The sequence below is a fragment of the Ixodes scapularis genome, unplaced genomic scaffold, assembly GCF_016920785.2.
Source record: "Ixodes scapularis isolate PalLabHiFi unplaced genomic scaffold, ASM1692078v2 PGA_scaffold1__304_contigs__length_218370807, whole genome shotgun sequence".
Taxonomy (NCBI): Eukaryota; Metazoa; Arthropoda; class Arachnida; order Ixodida; family Ixodidae; genus Ixodes; species Ixodes scapularis.
Window position 1 is genome coordinate 201,655,471 of NW_024609846.1, and position 19,665 is coordinate 201,675,135.

Consider the following 19,665-nt stretch of genomic DNA (forward strand, 5'->3'; position numbering starts at 1 on the left):
AACTGCAATTAGTTGTCCTATATATCAATTTTTTCTTACCGTGCGTCTAAAATGGTGATCTTCTGGAAAAAAATTATTTCAAATATGGTGAAGGGATTTTTGTGCTGGTTTGGTTTTGTACGTTGTGCCCTTCGCTGCATAGCGTCCCAAGATCTCGTCTTAAGAGCCTTTGAACTGTTTGACATTCCAGACAGCAGCAGTAGCGACGACGATTCGGATGATGATGATGACGATGACGACGACGACGAGAAGGATACTGAAGACGAAAACGTTGATGGACTAAATTCAGGTAACGGATCCTGTTAACGGATATTTCTTCTTATACAGTAAAACCTTGTTATAACAAAGTTGAAGGAGTGGTCGTAATTATTTCGTTATAACCATTAGTTTGTTATAGCCAATGTCCATTTCTTCCCACTATTAGCAAGCAAGGGGAATTATGATTGCTTTGTTATATCTAGGGTGTGCATTTTCCGGTTTTAACCGGAAAATGCACACCCTAGATTTTCGTCACCAATATCCGTCGGTGACGAAAATATAAAATCGGTTAAAACCGAAAAACACCGGTGGTTGGATATTTTCGCCCTGGTTAAAACCGAAAACACCGGTCGTTGCTAGTTTCCGACCTAGCGAAACCCTTTCCCCGTAGAGGTTCGTCAAACGTGTTATCTAGTGGATCCTGCATTCTTCCAGTGTTTATACATGGCTTGCAGGTAGCGTCAATCCGCCCTCCTTTCTGGGGGTCAAAAGCGTCTAGTGAACGCAGTGGAAGCTAAGCTCTCATACGCCTTTCCCCTATTGTGTCTCCCATGGCCCCCTTTTGTGGAAAAATTAAAACATTGGAGGGTAGGCTCTCACGTGCCTTTTCCTCATTGTGTCTGGCCAAGGGATGTCGGTGAAAGCCATGTGTTCAGAGGTTGCTGTGGTTCCTGGAAGACACTGCCAACGTCCGTGTCGTACAGGAGCGTGCGTTTTCATAATTGCGGGTTGCGAACCGCAAGGAACGTGCTGCCATGACGGAAGCACGTTCCTTGCGTGTAGATGCAAGCATGAAAGTATGCTTGCATCTACTATAATAACCAAGTGTGAGAAATAGTTGCTTCCTAGAGAAGTGTATGAACTATGTGAATAAAACTGGAACTCTCTGCCTGTGATCAATCGCTTTTTTTTACCGATATTCACCGATTTTAGCCTCGTCGTGAGACGTTCCACCGAAATACACCGGTGTTTTGAAAATAAATAAACACCGAAAAACATCCGCCGATTTTTCTCACAAATAAACACCGGAAAGTACACACCCTAGTTATATCCCATTTTGTTATAACGAGGTTTTACTGTATATGTATAGGCGTCTATGCCGCAACTGTCGTGTACATATACTAACCACTACAATTGTGTCTCTTACTGGTCTAGACAGCAGTATTTCATTGTAGGGATGAACCTCAATTTAACCGAGTCATACTTTGAGCCAGAGACTCGACTAAATTTCGCGAGTGTCGTCGAATCTAGGTTTTTTTTTTTTTTACAGCGACAGCCATTAGTGGGAATCTCGCCGGAGATTTGTGTCGTTGCCTCTCGGCGCCTTGAGGGGGCACGCGCAGCCAGAGCATGCGACAAAATGCAAACAGCGCGTTCTGGAGGCCTAGTGTTCAAATGAGACGCCGTTCTCACTTTGACAGTGGCTTTTGCCAAAACCCCATTCTGTCGGCAAATGCACCCAACCATCCGAGCAGACGAACTCGCACGCCGTGCGGCTAGACCTCGGAAGGTTTGTAGAACGCGACAATGCACCGTGGAGGCTCGGAAGGTTGTAGAATGCCACAATGCACCGTGGAGGTCTATTCGTAATAGCGTAAATGCGCTCAAAAGTTTAACGCAGAATGGGTCTTACAAGTCATTTTCTACGAGAAAATTGTCACAAACGAGAGCCATGACGAGCGTCGTGATTTAGTGACACGCTGGTAGCGTTGCTAACGTTAAGGTTATATCTGAAGTTTATAAATACATTTTGAGCGCGGGCATGGCGGGAACCAGAGTCGGTGCAGTGGCAGTCGGATACAGTCAAATGCTTTTATAGCGAAGTTCGCGGGACCAGCCAAATGTCTTGTAGTACAGGTAACCTTGTTGAGTAGTTGAGCTGGGATTTTGGCATCACCGGTAGTTGCAGATCGAGTTTCTTCGACCACACGTTATTGCTCCGAGGCGGAACAGTTCGGGACTCGGATTGAGCAAGATTGGGAATCTTGGATCCCGACTAAGATTGGCGCATCGGACAAACAAATTCCGAAATGGCTTAAAAAAAAGTTGCAACTACCCATAAAAATACTTTTCTTCGTTTTTATATACAGTCGCCAACCGATTATTTTTGGACAAGTCCGATTATTTGGACATTTTGGCCGAACCGTCACTTACCTCATAGAGTTAATGTGTAACATTGACCGAAATTTCGGACACCATAAGGCTCGTTGCTCGATATATCTGACATAATTTGCGTAATTTGCTCAGTTTACAGCCACAAAAAAGCTGCCACGATAGCGCCGCAAGCTTAGTCGCCGCCATTTTGGTTGTTTTGATTTTGCCCTGTAGCCTCGATACCACATACTACGCAATGAACAAGTCGGGTTTTCCGGTTCCGCTATAGCCAGCATGGCCGCCGCCTGCCCATTCTTATGGCTCTTCCAGTTCTTCTTGTGGTCCGTGTTTTTTGAGTGCGACCGCGAGAAGAGCGGCCGTCTGCTGTTGTTGTGGTCTTTGAGCGCAAAGCTTTTTTTGCCGACCGGCTTAATATTGAAGTGAGCTTGGTGGACTAAACATTGTCTCCATTTAGTGCCAAATGGTGCCAGCTTCAACTTCGCTGTTTGTGCTAACGAAGGCGCCGACAAAGCGCAGCAAACAGATAAACAAACAAGTGAAAAGTGAACAATAGGTGGGAAGTGGCCAGTATGCAGCGGAATATGCGCGGAAATTTGATATTTTGGCTGGAATTGATTTTTCGGACCGCTCGATTATTCGGACAATTTTGGAGTTCTCTCCGAGTCCGAAAAATCGGTCGGCGACTGTACTCTCGTTTGCTCTGGTCCTTCGAAATGCGCCAACGTATGTGCAAAGAGGGGAAACGAGTGCGTGCACTGCCCAAACGGAGCATTGAAGAAAAAAAAAAAATCATCTTGGACCGGAGCGGTGGATACTCCATCAACGCCGTGAGCAAAACGAAAGCAAACAAAAGCGGCGCATTCTCGGTTTAGGGGCAGCAACAGTGGGAGAAATTTGGGAGCTCAGGGAATTTCAGAGGGTACTCTGGGGAACTCCTGGGGAACCTCTGGGCTCCTAGGAACAACCTTGTTTGAGGACCCTCAGTGTGTGTAGTGCCGCAAATCCTGGAGGATGTTGACAGAGCCTGCTTCATTAGGCGCAGTCTGCGAACCAGCGTGTAAGGCACTCCTGATTCTGCGCTTAAAAATTCAGGTAGCGCGGTTCTTTGAGCCCAAATTTGTTTTTTGTCTCAGAATTCAGGGCCTGACAAGGCCCGAAAATGTCAAGCTAGAACCAAAGTTGACCTTCTTTGGTTAGAGTCTTCATATCTTGGCCCCAATATAATAATAATATAATAATAATAATTTTTATTTTTGCATCCGTATGGGTTACAGACGCCGGAGCCACGGACAAAAAGTCAACAAATGTTGACTTGACGGGGTCCGGGCCCCGTGCACTTGGCAGACAGTTATGGCGATACAAAAATAACTGCAGAGATTACAGCAATACGTAAAATACATATATAAAAGAGACCTAGGTTTCACAGGTTAACGAAAACAGCTCTATACAAAAAGTAAGTACAATGACTTAGGGTTTATATTGTAGATGTCCACGTCATCTACGCAATATTTGTTTAGCAATGAGGGTAGATTATGTTTTAAAGACTGGTAACTGTAGTTCGTGCGAAACGGAAACACTTTCCATTCCTCGGAGTAGCGGGTGCAAATGGTGGGTATGTTTTTGATTAATCCCGATGTCTGTTTCAGAAAATTAATAGATTCAGGGGAAGAAAAAAGAAATGATCGAGTCAAAAGGTACTCATAAAAACGATGTATATTTATAATTTTGTATCGTGAAAATAGAGCCTCTGTGTGGGCTAAGAAATGAACGTTTCCAACAAAGCGCAAAACTTTTTTTTGTAGTAATAATATTCTGTTCAGATTTGTCCTTGTGGTCGTGCCCCAAACGAGACAGCAAATATGCCAAACAGGTGCCAAAGTTTGGCTTCGCTGCCGGTTCTTTGGTTCATACGTGGCATCTTTGGCTAAGGTCTGGCACTTTGGCAATTATGTGGCAGGCCAGGGAAAATCCCCCGAAACACCAAATAAAAGTAGGTACTCTGGGGTGTTTCCCTGTCAGATCGTGCAATGAGGGTCCGGGTCACATTTTTTATATTTGTGTAAAAGATAAATGTTAAAGCCACATTCTTGGGAGGAGCAATCAGCTGTATGCAAACGCTGTAGCTAATTTTCTTCCGGATATATACACTTTCGAAGCTTGAGGTATGGAGTTCGCTAAGGTTTCACTATGGTGCTTTGTACAGCCGTCAATTTCATGCCGAAGCATGCACATAGTAATAATTTTCTCAATTCATTTTATGAAAGGTTTACAACATGTGCGCAAAGTATAGAAAATTACAATAAAATATTTCTATGGAAAAAAAAATTAAACAGTTGAAATAACAGGATTAGAGACACATTCACAAATTATTTACCAACAAACTATGTACTTCGTGTAAAATGACACAAAACATATAAAAATTGTCATCTTTAAATGCATTTTACTATTATATATATTAGCCATTATTGTTTTGTTATTAATGCAGAAATGCAGCTCATTTCTCTAAATGTGGCAAAATTGCACATCAGTAATTAGAAGACTTCACTTTTTTATTTTGTTTAAACTCTCCTTAACCGTGTGCAGTGATCTGAATTGACTTGTGATGGCAAAATATTGAGTAACGTAACTTTATTTTTTTTTGCACACCGAAAGTTAGCTTTCTCCTAATTTCCCCCCGATTTGCTTTCAGTTAAGTGGGCTATCGCTGGGGATTTTACAATACTACCGTAGATATTGCGGAAGTGCCTACTTTGTTCATGTGCTCGTTAACATCTCCCAAACTTGTGAATTCTGCAAATTATACGTTGAGCACCCGATTTGATCGGACAAGCGTCCATGTCTAGATTAACCCAGTTTTCAGCGGAAATGGGGTAGGCGCTCCTCCGGTATTTTATGGTACGTGCACGCTTCGGCGCAAAATTGACGACCGCGCAAAACACCGTAGCAAAACCTTGGCAATCTTGACGCCTAGAGCTTTGAAATTTTATACCTTTGGAAGGAAATCGGCTACGGCGTTCGCATATAGCCAAACGCTGCTTTCAGGAACGTGGCTTTAGTGTACATTTCTTACACAGATATAAAAAATGCGGCCCAGACCATCGTTGCACGATCCGACATTAAAGCACCCTCTGGCACTCGCCGACGCCTCGGAGCAAAAGCGTGTTAGTCCTCTGGGATTGCGGAGCTCTCTCCGGCTCGATAGCCGGGAAGGCTGCCCCGAGCCTTTAGCGAGAGTCGTCCCTCGCTGCAGCGGCCAAGAATGCGGAGGCCGTCGCGCAACCGGGCATTGCGGACATGGTGGGCGCGGCGTCCCCGCTGAGCGAAGACGAGGACGAGTCGCTGCAGCTGCCCCCGTACCTGCCAGCCATCCAGGGCTGCAGGAGCGTCGAGGAGTTCCACTGCCTCAACCGCATCGAGGAAGGCACGTACGGCGTCGTCTACAGGGCCAGGGACAAGCAGACCGGTGAGAGCCAGTTTGGCCATCCCTGCCCAAAACTGCCCGACTTTCCAGGGAGGTACAACAGGTGGTACCGGTGGACCTGCCATATTTACTCGCAATTAGAACACACTTTGTTTTGCCGGAAAATTGACACATATTTTCATTTTCATTTTCATTTATTAATCCTTAAGGGTCCTCTTTCAAGGGCATTACATAAGGAGGGGGCAACACAAGAAATTATACAAGAAATGAAAAACAACAACATAAAAATACATAGCAACACACACTCGCACAGCGTAGCTAGAAAAACCTAATTTTGTGTGGAAAAATACAACATGATGGAGCCTTTGAAAACCACAGGCTCAGTTATTGTAATGAGCGATTCTGGAACATTGTTCCAGTCCACAATTGTGAGTAGGAGAAATGAGTTGTTAAAGGCATTACTGGAACCCGATATACGTGGAAAATTGTTGGAGTTATTGAGGCGACGAGACGACCGTGCGGGAGTGCGCAGGAATGAGCTTCGAACAGTGGAATGATAGTGGTAAAGTTTATGGAGTAAGCAAAGACGGGGTGCAACCTTGCGGCGTACCTCCAGAGTTGATAAATTTAGGCCCGTTTTCATAGCAGAGACACTGTTTTTATAGTCATAGTTTGATAAAATGTAGCGGGTTGCTGGTTTTGAATTTCTTCAAGTTGGCTGATCAATTATTTTTGGTGGGGATTCGATTGTAGAAGCACATCCCAATTTCGGTCGAATGAAGGTTTCATATGCAAGTTTCCTAAGCTTTGGAGGAGCAGCATTCACGCAACGCCGGATGTAGCCAAGGGTCCTTGCTGCGTCCGAAGAAATTGTGTTAATGTGATTAATCCATGTCATATCGGAAGTTAGTATGACATTGAGATATTTATACCTATTGACTTCTTCAATGATCTCGTCGCCCCCCAGCACATACTGGAAGGAGGAAGGAACTCTTTTACGATGAAAGTGGATTAATTTGCATTTAGATTTATTTAGTGGCATCAACCAATTGTTACACCACTGAGAGACATTATCTAGATCCTTTTGAATGAGTTTGCGGTACATTAGGTGAAGTGATCTCACGATATAGAACACAGTCGTCTGCAAAAATATGTATGTGAGAAGAAATAGAATTCAGAAGGTCATTAATAAATATTAGAAAAAGAAGACGCCCAAGGACTGTGCCCTGGGGCACGCCAGACGTAACATTAATTAAATCAGATTAGAACCCATTTAAGACTGTGTACTGCATTCGCGAGTCAAAAAAATTACGTATCCATATTAAGACTTGGGGGGTCTAGGGTGCTTTTGGCATGCCTTTTGCCAAAGGAAAAGCGCTTTACGATGCTCACTCAGTACGACGACCGACGCGACCGTTCTCAGGCCTAACCGCTAAAAAAAAGTCAAATTTAGGGGTTTTACGTGCCAAACCAACGACGGGCATCTGGCACGCCCCAGCGGAGGACTGAGGTTTAATTTGGACCACCTGGGGATCTTTTGACGTGCAGCCGAAAGCTCGGTTACACGGCGCCTTCTCCGCAATAAGCCTCCGTCAGATTGCGGCACCTCGGCCGGGATTCGAACCCGCCACATGGGGATCCGTAGGCCGGAGCTCTCGCCTCGGAGGCACCGAGGCGGCTAGGCCTAACCACTTTCACGGTTTCACTTTCCGAAAGCAGACCACAGACGACGGCGTGTTTGTTGACATTAATGCATCCGGTAGGTGAAGAATGTCTGGAGCTGGGCAGTTCCTCGACCCAAGCTTCATCAAGTGTGTGCGCCGCTCGGTTTCACGGTTGATCACTTCCGCAACTACGCACTTGCATCCATTACGAGAGTGGCTTGGCTTGGCTTGGCCTGACCGCTTGGCGGCAAAAGAAAATTGGCTTGGTGGATAGCTAAATTGGACACAATTCGAGACTCGCGGAGCTGAAAATTGAGGGTGCGTTCACTATGCGAGAGAAAAAAAAGGTCCAAATATTGGTACTCGTTCTGGGAGGTGCGTTCATTATGCGATATGGCGCACCATGAATTCACGAGGGCGCCCATCAAACCACTCGGCCAATCTTGGCCGCGACACGATCACATCTCGAATTCGGTTCCCGACGCGCCGCTTTCTCTCCTAGCCACTGGAGGGCGCTGCAGGCGCCCCCGTGACAGGCGAGGAGAAACCTCCTCGCCCATCGAGAGAGATATACTCGGTGGGGCAGGGGGCGAGAGGCCTCTTAGAACTCCGGACGAGACCGAGACGCAGGCAGGCAAGTGGGTGGCGACCGGATCTAGGATATCACGGGACGCGAGGCCTAAGGCCTTCTTTGTGTTTAGCTTTAGCCTGAACGTGCATTTGTAAATAATTGTGTAATGTAGCTTGTATTTGTAGTTTAGATTGAGTGTTTTGTAGTGTTGTGTTTTATTGTACCAATAAACTGGGAGCGGAGTCCCACTCCCGTGAAAGAACCAGGCTGGACTCGGGTTGTTGACGGACCACGTGGGAAACGGCGAATCGGCGGCGGTACGCGAATTCCTACAGCGAGTAAATGCGGTATTTATTTTTAGGGGCGAAGCTTCTTAGGGTCTAGGCTTGTCCGTCCATCCGTCCAAATGACGTCCGTGCTCAGATAAAAAGAAAAAATGTTTGCGCAGTCAACAGGATTCGAACCTGTGCGGGGAGACCCCAATGGATTTCTAGTCCATTGCCTTAACCACTCGGCCACGACTGCGGGACGAGTAGGGGGCTCAGAGATGTGGTAGTAACTCAAGAGCTGGGGTTTCTGTCATGGATGAAACGTTGCATGTAGCCGCTCAACATCTATACAGGAGAGGGTGCTGCGGTCAAATGCGTAAATAATCGCGTTAAACTTTGCATGCATTGGCTCAACGTTTGTAGACGAAAGGGCGCTGCGGTCAAATGCTCAACTGCGTATATAACCACGATCCATACCACACATTCTATTTCCGACATGGACCGTTGACTTAATTGGTGGAGATGCGTTCCCACGGCTTCTAGCGGATCCAAGCTGATCCGCTAGAGGAACCACTGGCTCTGCATTTCACCGACCATAAAGTGGTAATAATGAAGTCGAAACGCAACCCGGAACTCAGCACTACCTATGAGCAATAAAAAAAACATAAGCACCATCAGCACTACCTATGAACAATAAAATCAGTATCATCAGCACCACCAAATCTTCGCCCCAATCAACATCATTCACCACGTGGAGATGCGTCCATTTTTTTCTTTCAACATTATGCATTGCTTTGCCCGTGTTTTCTTTTTTTTGCCTTTATTTATTTTATTTTTTTTGCTGCTGGAATTTAGTGAGGTTTCTTTTTTTGTTGCTTGCTTAACTTTATTCTATGGATCGAGAGATTTCTTTTATGGTCTGGCTTTTCCGTTTTTTTTAATTTTTTATTTTTTATTTTTGTGTTTTGCTGCCTATGCTGTGTGAATGTTCTGGCCAGATGCGCATGTAAGCCCGCCAGTATTTGCGGTCTCCGCCAACTACACTCTACTGCAACAAGGCATGTAGTAGTTGGACTAGTTCGTAATACATACTTTTTGGGGGGAACAGCACGAAAAAACATAAGACCAGGATGAAGAAACACACAGACAGCGCCCTGTCTGTGTGTTTCTTCGTCCTGGTCCTACGTTTCGTTGCGCTGTTCCCACCAAACACTACGGTCTACTGTATTTAGCGGCTCTTAGATGTTCTATTTGATAAGCTCCCGTTTGTCACGACCTTCAGTATTAGCAGAGACGCCAGGAAATTTCAACTCGAGCTTAATTCAACATATTTTTGTATATCAAATTATTGATATATCGGACTATTTTACAATCCCCTTTGAATTCAATATATCCTGGTTCGACTGTATGTCACTAGGCTAGTGCTTAGCTCACCTGTGGCATCTGCTTGTGAACTGGAGCACCCAGCTGCATCTGTTGGAGCACTGGGGTAGACAGAAGCTTCAAATGTGATCGAAAAGGGCTAATCCTGTTAACGCTGTGCTCAAGAGAGAGTGTACATACTGTAGGTCTTGCATTGCAGAGACGGCTTTTATTTTGTGTGTTTTAGACAGCTTTTATTGTTTCTCTTTTTCTCAGATGAAATTGTGGCTCTGAAGAGACTCAAGATGGAGAAGGAGAAGGAAGGCTTCCCCATCACCTCCCTGCGGGAAATCAACACCCTTCTGAAAGCGCAGCACCCGAACATTGTCACCGTCCGGGTAAGCCTTTGCCATTTGCTGCAACTGTGGCAAAGAGATCTGACCTGCATTTTACTGCGATGGCTGTTGTGGGCTCCTCCCGCCACTAGAAATGACGTTTGTTGTCGTTGTAGTTGTCATAGTAGGGCGTCCGTCGTCGACATTGCCAAGTGCTGTTTTTAGCTGATGCAGTGTCCCTGAATTGCAACGTATATCATTCTTCTGACTTTGTGTGTAGATTTATAATAATAATAATAATAATAATAATAATAATAATAATAATAATAATAATAATAATAATAATAATAATAATAATGATGATATCTTTATTTGGCTCTGGAGGGCCGCAGCACCGCGAAAAGGCAACAGCCCAAACCAAGGAGGCTCGCGGTGTCGCGTCTGATAAACATGATACAGTAATCCGTCGCTATGACGAAGTCGCTTTTTCGAATTATTACTTTTATTGAGGTTTAACATGGTCCCGACCAAAATGCGCACATTTTGAACCAGTTTATTTCAAGTGTATTAGCAACTAACTACCGTGATATCTTGAGTCTGAATTTTTGTTTTGTTTTTTCCGCCGAATTATTGCCCACTCCGAACACCCCAACGCGGACTCCGTGATCCGCGAACATTCATTTTACCTGAATAACGCGGCTGCAGACCTTACGTTTGGAGGACGTCTGTGACGAAGTAAAACGAAGGAGAGAAAAACTCTTCTCTTGTTTTACGCATTTCCTCCCTGATTTATGGGACCCCGAAGTCATACTACATGCGTGGAGAGAAAAACAATAGAGATAACAAAATAAAATTTTGCTTACAAAAAAATTTGTTCGGAGAAAAAAAAAATTGTAAAGCCCTTCCACTTTACGTGGAGATGGAAGACCAGCAAAGCTGTTATTTTTGCGATGTCTAGGACGATGCCTAGAGGATGTCTTCTAGGATGACCTCGAGTACAATGCCTAGAGAGGGTAACAAGGGATCAGGACCTCACTATCTAATAATGCCAAGGAAGGCTGACTCACGCTGGTTGCCGCCTTTTTTATTTTTATTTATTCATACTTGCCACGACCAATGGGGAGTTTTCTGTCAACATTCACGGACACATTTTTTCCCTGATCCTAGCGTGTAAGAGCTTTGCTGTAAAAAAAAGAGTAGGAAAGACAACACGAGCAGTAACCCATTCAGGGATCGCGAGGTCAGCGAATGCCCCATATCCTAGGGAATGTAACTGCGGAGTGTAAGGTCAAAGCTCATCTCCACCAAAGTAAGGTCACCGCGAACCCGCTCCTTCTTCTGGAACATCGCGACCGCGGTTAGTAAGGTTGTGCAGTGTTTAAGACAATGCCAACAGGTAAATAAAGATTTGCTGGAATGCCGCACACAGACGTTTGTAGAGCGTCCCATTTCGAGCTCCGTGTTCGTGGTGCAGTCCGCGCCACGCAGCAACGCTGCCTCAACCTGCGCTCATAGCATACTACGCAGGGACGCAAGTTGCACAAGAGCCTCCTTTTTGCGATTGACGAGGCACCCAACTTAACCCGACGCCAAAGTATTTGCCAATGCGATTGCCGGCTTTCCCGCTTCCCCAGCATCCCTTTTCGTCGCTTCTTTCATCTGCTCGCTTGCTTGTTGCACCTGGTTGGTTTTTTTATTTTCTTATAGAATTTTTTTTTTCTTTGGCAAAGAGAACATAGCGGTGTTAGAAACGTGTTTTGGCCGAACCAACGTTCATACTCTATGCCGATCCGATCGGCGGTGTTCATTGCGCGTATGCAAGCGGCGGACTTTGCATTCTTTCATGAGCATTCTTTGCATTCTTTCATGATCAAACATTCTTTCATGAGCATTTCTTGCGTAAAACAATGAAACTATAATTTCAGTTTTGAGTTGAATGTATCTTTGGCGCAGCGGCGCTAGTGACGTACAGAAAAATGGGCGTTTATTACCTTTTTTTCTAAACTTTTTGTTCTTACCCACCAAGACATGGCCCACCCCACTCTTTTTATTATTTCAGGCGGTAGGGGGGTGGGCAACGACTCGAGATATTACGGCACGCGTATTACAAAGGCCGAGGTGCCGAAAGCTCGCGAGCCTACACGCAGGTGAATGGACACCCTTGCATTCCCTCCCCGGCGTACTTCCCATTGCAAAACTTGGCTCTCGCGAATACATCTTTTAGAAAGTGTAAATGCACGACCACGCTAGCAAAGGTGCGGCTTCCGGATGGTGCGTGGAACGTACCGATGGTTCGGGAAACCTCAAGTACCTTCGATAGACTCGAGCGCAATCTCAAGCAAGTCGAAAGAGTGCACATTCTTAAGTGGCGTCGCGTGACTACCGTGCCGCTGCGGCAAAACGGGGACAGTGTGGCCCGCTTGCTCGAGATGCCGCAATAAGATGCTTTCCGCCAGTGTGGCCTTGCCTTAATTCTTTAGAGTGTACTCGGTGTTAAGCTCATGAGCGTATCCACCTTTCCTGCATAACTTTCTTCCACTGGTTCATAACATGTTTTACCATACCTCTTTTTTTTTTATATTCTCGCAGATGTATTCTTGAGGTTATTCCTACAAAATAAGATGGTTTCCAACATTTTGCATGTGTAGGATCCTCTGGTCTTTGCCCCTCTTTCTTTCAGTTAATCTTTCATTTTGTTGAAGTTAGTTCAGCCCAACCCTGTTCATTTTCACTGTTCTCCATGTAATTCTGGATATTACGAAGGTATTAGGATTATTTGGTCCAACAACAATGGGAGAAGTAAAGTAGAGGTAGCAATCGCAACTGCCACCTAAAGTCTGTGCCTGCGCACGCCCCCCTCATCATCTTAATTTTTTCTTCCTATCAAGGTGTTTTGCAGCTATTTAATATCGGTGCCATTCCTTCTATGCTCGGCATCAACGTTTTTGTGCCGCACTGTCAAGGCCAGCGTAGCTTCTGCCGTGCCGTCGATGCTACTTGCACGAGTGCATGTCAATAAGTTGTAATGCAAAGCCACGCGCTCACGCAGCAAGCTGTGCGGGGCTGCAACATGGTGAAAGCCAGGCTGTCTTTGGCAATGTAGCACTTAAAGATTGCCTGCCTTAGACATTTTATCGAATGCAATGAAGATGGAATAGCACTTAATGGTTTCACGTCACTGTGCACCATCACGTGGCACCATGGCATCTCATGCAACTATGATGTCACGGGATGCCGGTGACACCGTGACGTTATCCGACGCTGTGTGGTGAGACCAACGCGAGCAAGATGTGTCCTAGGACGGTTCCCATGTAAAGCTGTTGTTTTAAAATCTAATGCCGAATATGGAGAAACACACTCGTGCCAGGCGTGCTTCCCACGTCTCTTTCGCTAACCCGTCCATGTAGCGTCTGTGATGTCGCCCGTGTGTGTCCTTGTACAGGAGATAGTGGTGGGCAGCAACATGGACAAGATCTACATTGTGATGGACTACGTGGAGCACGACCTGAAGAGCCTGATGGAGGTGATGAAGCAGCCCTTCCTGGTGGGCGAGGTGAAGACGCTGATGCTACAGCTGCTCAAGGCCGTGGCCCACCTGCACGACAACTGGATCCTGCACAGGGACCTCAAGACCTCCAACCTCCTGCTCAGCCACAAGGGCATCCTCAAGGTACCTTCGTTGCTCGAGGCAGACCCTGTTCGTTTGGGATGGATGGGCCTTTGGTACCCTCCACAGTGCCGAAAGGAATTCTGGGAACTAGCTGTATAAAACCGGCTGGTTGGTCTATAGGTAGCAGGCATTGTTTGGATTCTTTGATCCTGGAAGCTCTAAATGTCTGGATTAGCCCTGTTGCTTCCTGAAAACTCCAAGAATTTAGCTTGTGTTGCTGTTGTTTTATTTTTTAAGGAAAACATGCTTTGTCTTATCAGGGGAGGGGGCGGGGGTCTAGAAATTTGTGAAGCCGCCTATTAATTCGATGCTGGTTGGCCGAGTTAGGTGATGACGTCATACCCCCTAACTCGACCTTGATTAACTGGTTCAGGTATGACGTCATGCGCGAGGCCGCGCTCACTCGACGCTGATTGGCTGGTGATTGTGCAATCACTCACGCGCCACTGCTCGCTCGCCAGACAGTGCTTGTATGTCATCAGAGAAACACCTGCGGCCACGGAGGGTTCTGGAAGAGCACCAGGGGCTTAAAACCTGGGTTAACGCTGGTATTTCCATTGCAGGAATTGCTATTGAGTGTACATGCCACGCATTAAGCCAGTCGCTAAACTAACCAATAAAGAGTGCCGAGAAGATAGACGTCAATCCCAGAGGAATCTGACTGAAACAACATGTTTCACGTGCAACACAATCGCCCACCAATTCGCTACACATTTTCTAAGTTCGTTAGACTCTGTGAAGAGTTTCTGAGGATGGCTGTGCCACCAGCTAGTGTGCAACCAAAGGAACCAACCTTATTAAGCTTGGTATTATGTGAGGATTCTAGCACCTTGATTGCTGTACTAAGTTTGGTTAGTTCATGTTTCATCTGCAGTCTGTACAAACTCTTGAGCCTAAGCTGTTAGCCCTTGAATGAGGTCTAGTTGCACATGCTGGGTCAGTGTGAGCACCTTAGGAAAGTATAAGCTCATGTTACACTTGCACCAAATGTTGATGGCCTAGCATGGGCACGCCATGGTGCAGAGCACAATGATGTTTGTTTCTTGCACAGACAATGTAGTTTATTCTATTCCTCTTTCATGTGGCAAGCAATATACAGGGCCTGGGACTTGCTTGAATGAACAATTAAAGGGCCCCTAAATAGAAAAAAAAATTTTTTTTAGACAATCTAATTGCGACGCACATGCAAAAAAATCTATATATACATGAAAAAAAAAATTTTTTTATGGCAATGTTGACGGCGAGAGATTTATTTTAAATTCTGTGCGCAAAGTCCATGACGTCACGGGATGGTCATTCGCTCTTTCCACCTCAACGTGAAGGTGAAGCCGATCCACCTCTCCTCCACTCACCTGACGTGCCGAGAGAGAAAACAGGTGGAAAGGAGGTGATTACCGACGAAATTGCGTTTCGTGCTATCAATATTGCTCTAAATTTTTATTTTTTTTATTTTTTATTTTTAGAGGTTTCTTAAGAGAACATACTATAATACCCACAAAGTGACATCCAGACATTTATGTTTACATTGTCGCGATCGCAAGTGTGAAGCTGACTTTACACGGTGTTCTGTTGTAGGTAGAAGTCAGAAGCTTACGAGAGAGATTAATGATGCGGAAAGGATTGCACGGCTTAAAGATGCATGTGTCAGTGCCCCATCCTTGACGGTATCAAACAAAGAGCTAGGATTTTCAGCACATGGAGAGATGAGATGCCGGTGAGGTACAGAAAATATTCTCGCGTCTCTCGCGAAGGTGGAAAAAACTAAGCAGTTTTGCAATCCTCGTTCTTCATGCAGGACCCCAAAATACAAATGAGTTGTAAGTTGTCACTGTGTGTCTCTCGGGTGTGTGTCCTGCGTGTTTGTGTTGTTGTCTTTGCGCCGTTGTTATTATGATGCTTTACCAACTCGCCCAAGCTGCCATCCTGTGAAATACATGTCCACATTAAGGTTCAAATTTAGGGCGGCTCGTTTGCTCTTGCAGGTGGGCGATTTCGGTCTTGCGAGGGAGTATGGGTCACCCCTGAAGCACTACACGCCCATCGTCGTGACCATGTGGTACCGTGCCCCTGAACTGCTTCTAGGGGTCAAGGTGGGTGGTACTATTTCCAAAGCTGCCGGGTCATCCTCCTGCAGACCCAATGCATCTTCTCATCCTTGTCCGTACGCACGCAGGAGTACTCGACTCCGATCGACATGTGGTCCGTGGGATGCATCTTTGGGGAACTGCTCACAATGAAGCCCCTGTTCCCGGGGAAGTCAGATATCGACCAGTTGAACCGTATATTCAAGGTGAGTGTTGCAGTTTGGTACCACCTATGTCTGTTGCGTTGCAGAAAGAAAAGGAAAGAACTTAATACTATGTACAATGTCTAGCTTGTGACATTGCTGCCGAAACAAAGGCAAAAATTGGCATCTGTATTTTGATCCATCATGTCACGTGGCACAGTCTCGCGCGACATAGTGCCTCTGTGTCAGTGCAGATCTTCGTTAAAGATGCACATACCGTATTTACCCGAAAATAGGTCGACCACGAAAATAGGTCGACCCCTATTTATTGAGCCCACCGAAAATAAAAAAAAATAATTCAAATATAGGTCGACCTTTCTTTTTTTTTTTTTTAAGGAACAGGGGAAAGTTAGGGCAAAAGAAACAAACCTTTATTTACAGCACTCTCAGCTAAATCACAGGGCGATGTCAAAAAAGCTTCGTCAGCTTGGTAGACATCCTCGCAAATCGGCAACAGTACCTTACTGACACCGTTGTAAAATGGATGACGACAAGAAGAAACGAAAGAAGGTGGAGACGGGCGAGCGACGAAAGATCGACACGAGCAACTCCGCGAGCCCCGTGAGTAACACGCGACCCGCCGAAAAAAACAAACTAAAATAACTCCGTTTTTTTTTTTGTTTGTTTGTTTTTGTTTGCGCGTTTGCGAGGGAGAGAGGAATGGAGCGCATAGGAGGGCAAAGTGCATGGCGCATCGCGTTCCTCTCCCTCCCCTTCCCCCTTGCCCAGCGAGGGGAACGCTACAGGCGTGATGGCGAAACTCGACGCCCGAGGAATGTACGCGAGAGCCGTAGCGGACGCGGGCTGTCGGCTGCTGCTGTTCGGTTGTTTTTGTGCATCAAAAGCTTTTTGAAACAAGAAGCCGCGCGGCTCTACCGCGACGCCGGCTAGGTGATTGATAGCTCCATACCCACGGTAGGGTTTCAAATTTTGGTTGCGAATTAGGTCGATATTCTTTGGTCACGATTATAGGTCGACCCTTAATTTTTGACATTTCCGGAAAAAAAAGGTCGACCTATATTCGAATAAATACGGTACCTCATGCACATACCTGTTTCTGTTTCTTCTCATGAACATACCTGTTCATGCACATAATTGTTCTTCTCCCAGGACTTGGGCACGCCAAGCGAAAAGATCTGGCCGGGCTACACGGAGCTTCCGCTGGTGAAGAAGGTGACCTTTACGGAGTACCCCTACAACAACCTAAGGAGCAGGTTTGGCCACACCCTCTCCAACCTCGGCTTCGACCTGCTCAACAAGTGAGTTTGTCGTTTGTGGTGCCTGTGTCGTTGTGGCAGCTCGCAGGCATAGTAAGCATTAACACTTGGTATGTGAGGAAAGGCTAAGAATGTCAGTTTATTGTATGGTGTTTAATGAATGTGCTTAATGAGAAACACTGCTCTTCGAGTAAAAAAAAGGAACCTTTTTGAAATTGTGTTTTTGAAGATTGACAGCCATTTACCATCTTGTTCTGAAGCTCTTTTGTGAAATAAGTCTTTTTTATATTTAAACATTGACTTGAAAACATAAAAGTAAAATGGGTCTGTGCATGTTTTGTTTTTTTTTGCTATTACTTCATTTCGACGTATTTACACACTGGGCTATTTTATGGACATCATATTGAAAATTTCAGACATCCAGTCTTCATTTTTTTTTCTTTCTCAGATGTGTGTGTGCAAGGTATCCACAAGATAATAAATATCTTTGATATGGTATCAGGTTTTTTTAGATACCTTTTATACTTCCTGCAATCAATAATTTTAGAGCTAGAAAATAAAAAGCTTTATAAAACTTTCAGCCTTTCCATTCTGGTGAAGAAGGAAGACCAGCGAAGCTGTACGCTCGTCCCTTGTGTTTCTTCTTCGTCCTCGTCTGTTTTTCGCGCTGTTTCCTGCAATGAATTCCCACCAGCTCGCCCAACTATTCATTCTTCTATGATAGCTGGAAAGGTTGCTGCCACCTATGAGCGACGGCGGCAACCAGACTGCTTGTCTGGTTGGCGCCGTCGCTCATAGATAATGGTAGCTGTCCACAGTTTTGCGTAGTTTTGTGTCGATATTGGTTTTGTACCGGACACGAAACTGGGGAAACTAGCCCTTAACAGCTCTGCTGTAAAAAGAAGAAACTTAAAAATCATCTCAAAGCTTTTATTTACACTACGTTGGATTCCACGGACCTTTCAGTTAACGAGATAAGTTCATTTTCTGATTTCGGGATTTCAACTTGACTTAATCCTTTCCATAATCTTTGCAAATCAACCTCGCAATATTAACGACAGTAAGTGAGCAAGCTCAAAACTAAGCACGTATTGGTAGTTCAATTGTAGGGGCCGACAAGCTACATATATTTCATTATAATTGGATCACAAGTTGCGTAAAAAAGCTCTAGAAGCGGTGTTGCCCCTTAAGGGCAGGCATCCCCAAAGGACGTGTTGTGGAACGCCATGAAAAGCTATCACGAAATGTGTGACACAGATTTCACGGGAAACAAAAGAATCCATTAAATAGAAACGTTGGTATTTAAATTAAGAAATAAGAGATTTCTCAACGTCCCCCAACAAGAATCGCACCCAGGACCACAAGAGGCTCGTGAAGCGGTAGTTCCTTCGCTATGCCAAGGGCGAGAAGTTTGTGGTTACCTATGTGTTGACGTCGTACGACCGCATCACGTGATTTGACGTCACGAAAGAGATTAAAAAGAGCCCAGGGAAAGTGGGGTTTTGAGTGAAACCAACATGTTTCGTGCACGATGACTTTATCATCCTTGGCACTGTGGAAGAACATCAGGCTGAGAATCTTGGGGTCCCGTGTTCTATTCTTGTTAGGGGATGTTCAGAATTTCTTTCTTTTCTGTCGGCTATGCGCTCTATTGTATATTTTTTACCCGAAATCCGCGTCACACTTTCTTCGAGGATTCCACCCCTCAGACAGACTCTGCGTTGAAAAGCTTGGAGACAAACTGCCAGCTTTGCAATCGCACGTGCGACGCGCGCGTGGTCGCACGTCACTTTGTTGGACGAGTTAGCGAAACCGGGTGCCGTCGCAGGTTCCTGACGTACTACCCGAGCCGCCGCAGCAGCGCGGAAGAGGCCCTGCGGCACGAGTTCTTCCAGGAGACCCCCGTTCCCGTGGACCCCTCCATGTTCCCCACCTGGCCTGCCAAGAGCGAGCTGGGCCACCGCAAGGCCCCGAGCCCCAAGCCGCCCTCGGGGGGAAAGCAGTTCGCCAAGCAGCTGGTGAGTGGCAAGGACCGGCTCAGGTCGACCATCGGCCGTCGATTCATTTTGGCGGTTTTGATTGGGTTTCTGTGTTTTCGGGGTTTGTTTTGTTTCACATGCGGAGGCATTTTCTTGGGGGTTTCTTTTTTAGCGGGGGTTTGGGTGCTTGTTGGCATCTATTTCAAGTGTCGGACAAAACAAATTTGTACTTATCGGTACTTCCGTTGAAGAAAGGAAATGGCTACGGGGTTCCATGGCCCCTAAAATAAATATGCGCGACCCGAATGCTCGGTAAAAGGACCGATGTCAACGGGAGAAGGAAAGGAGACGAAAGTTCCCGAAAAACAAAGCACAGACAATTCTAGTAAGGTACGTTGCTGGGCTAGTTGGTTCATGTTAGTTAAACGTATAAAATTATGCAAAAAAGAAAGGGATGCGATGCCTTTGTCTTGCTTACTTCGTGTCCCCATCTTTTTGTTTAACGCGGACAGTTCGG

The 19,665-nt window shown here is 45.6% G+C and overlaps 1 protein-coding gene across 2 annotated transcripts in view; it reads left to right on the forward strand.

Annotated features, from left to right (window-relative positions):
- The window catches only part of LOC8034749 (cyclin-dependent kinase 11B), a 64,401-nt gene that overhangs the window by 29,765 nt on the left and 14,971 nt on the right, over positions 1-19,665 (forward strand). For both annotated transcript variants that reach the window (XM_029987047.4, XM_029987034.4), the window contains 8 exons: positions 191-289; positions 5,624-5,836; positions 9,937-10,058; positions 13,438-13,665; positions 15,648-15,755; positions 15,839-15,955; positions 17,063-17,211; positions 18,998-19,187. In XM_029987047.4, coding sequence (XP_029842907.3) covers positions 191-289; positions 5,624-5,836; positions 9,937-10,058; positions 13,438-13,665; positions 15,648-15,755; positions 15,839-15,955; positions 17,063-17,211; positions 18,998-19,187 — 1,226 coding nt within the window. The remainder of the gene's footprint in view (positions 1-190; positions 290-5,623; positions 5,837-9,936; positions 10,059-13,437; positions 13,666-15,647; positions 15,756-15,838; positions 15,956-17,062; positions 17,212-18,997; positions 19,188-19,665) is intronic.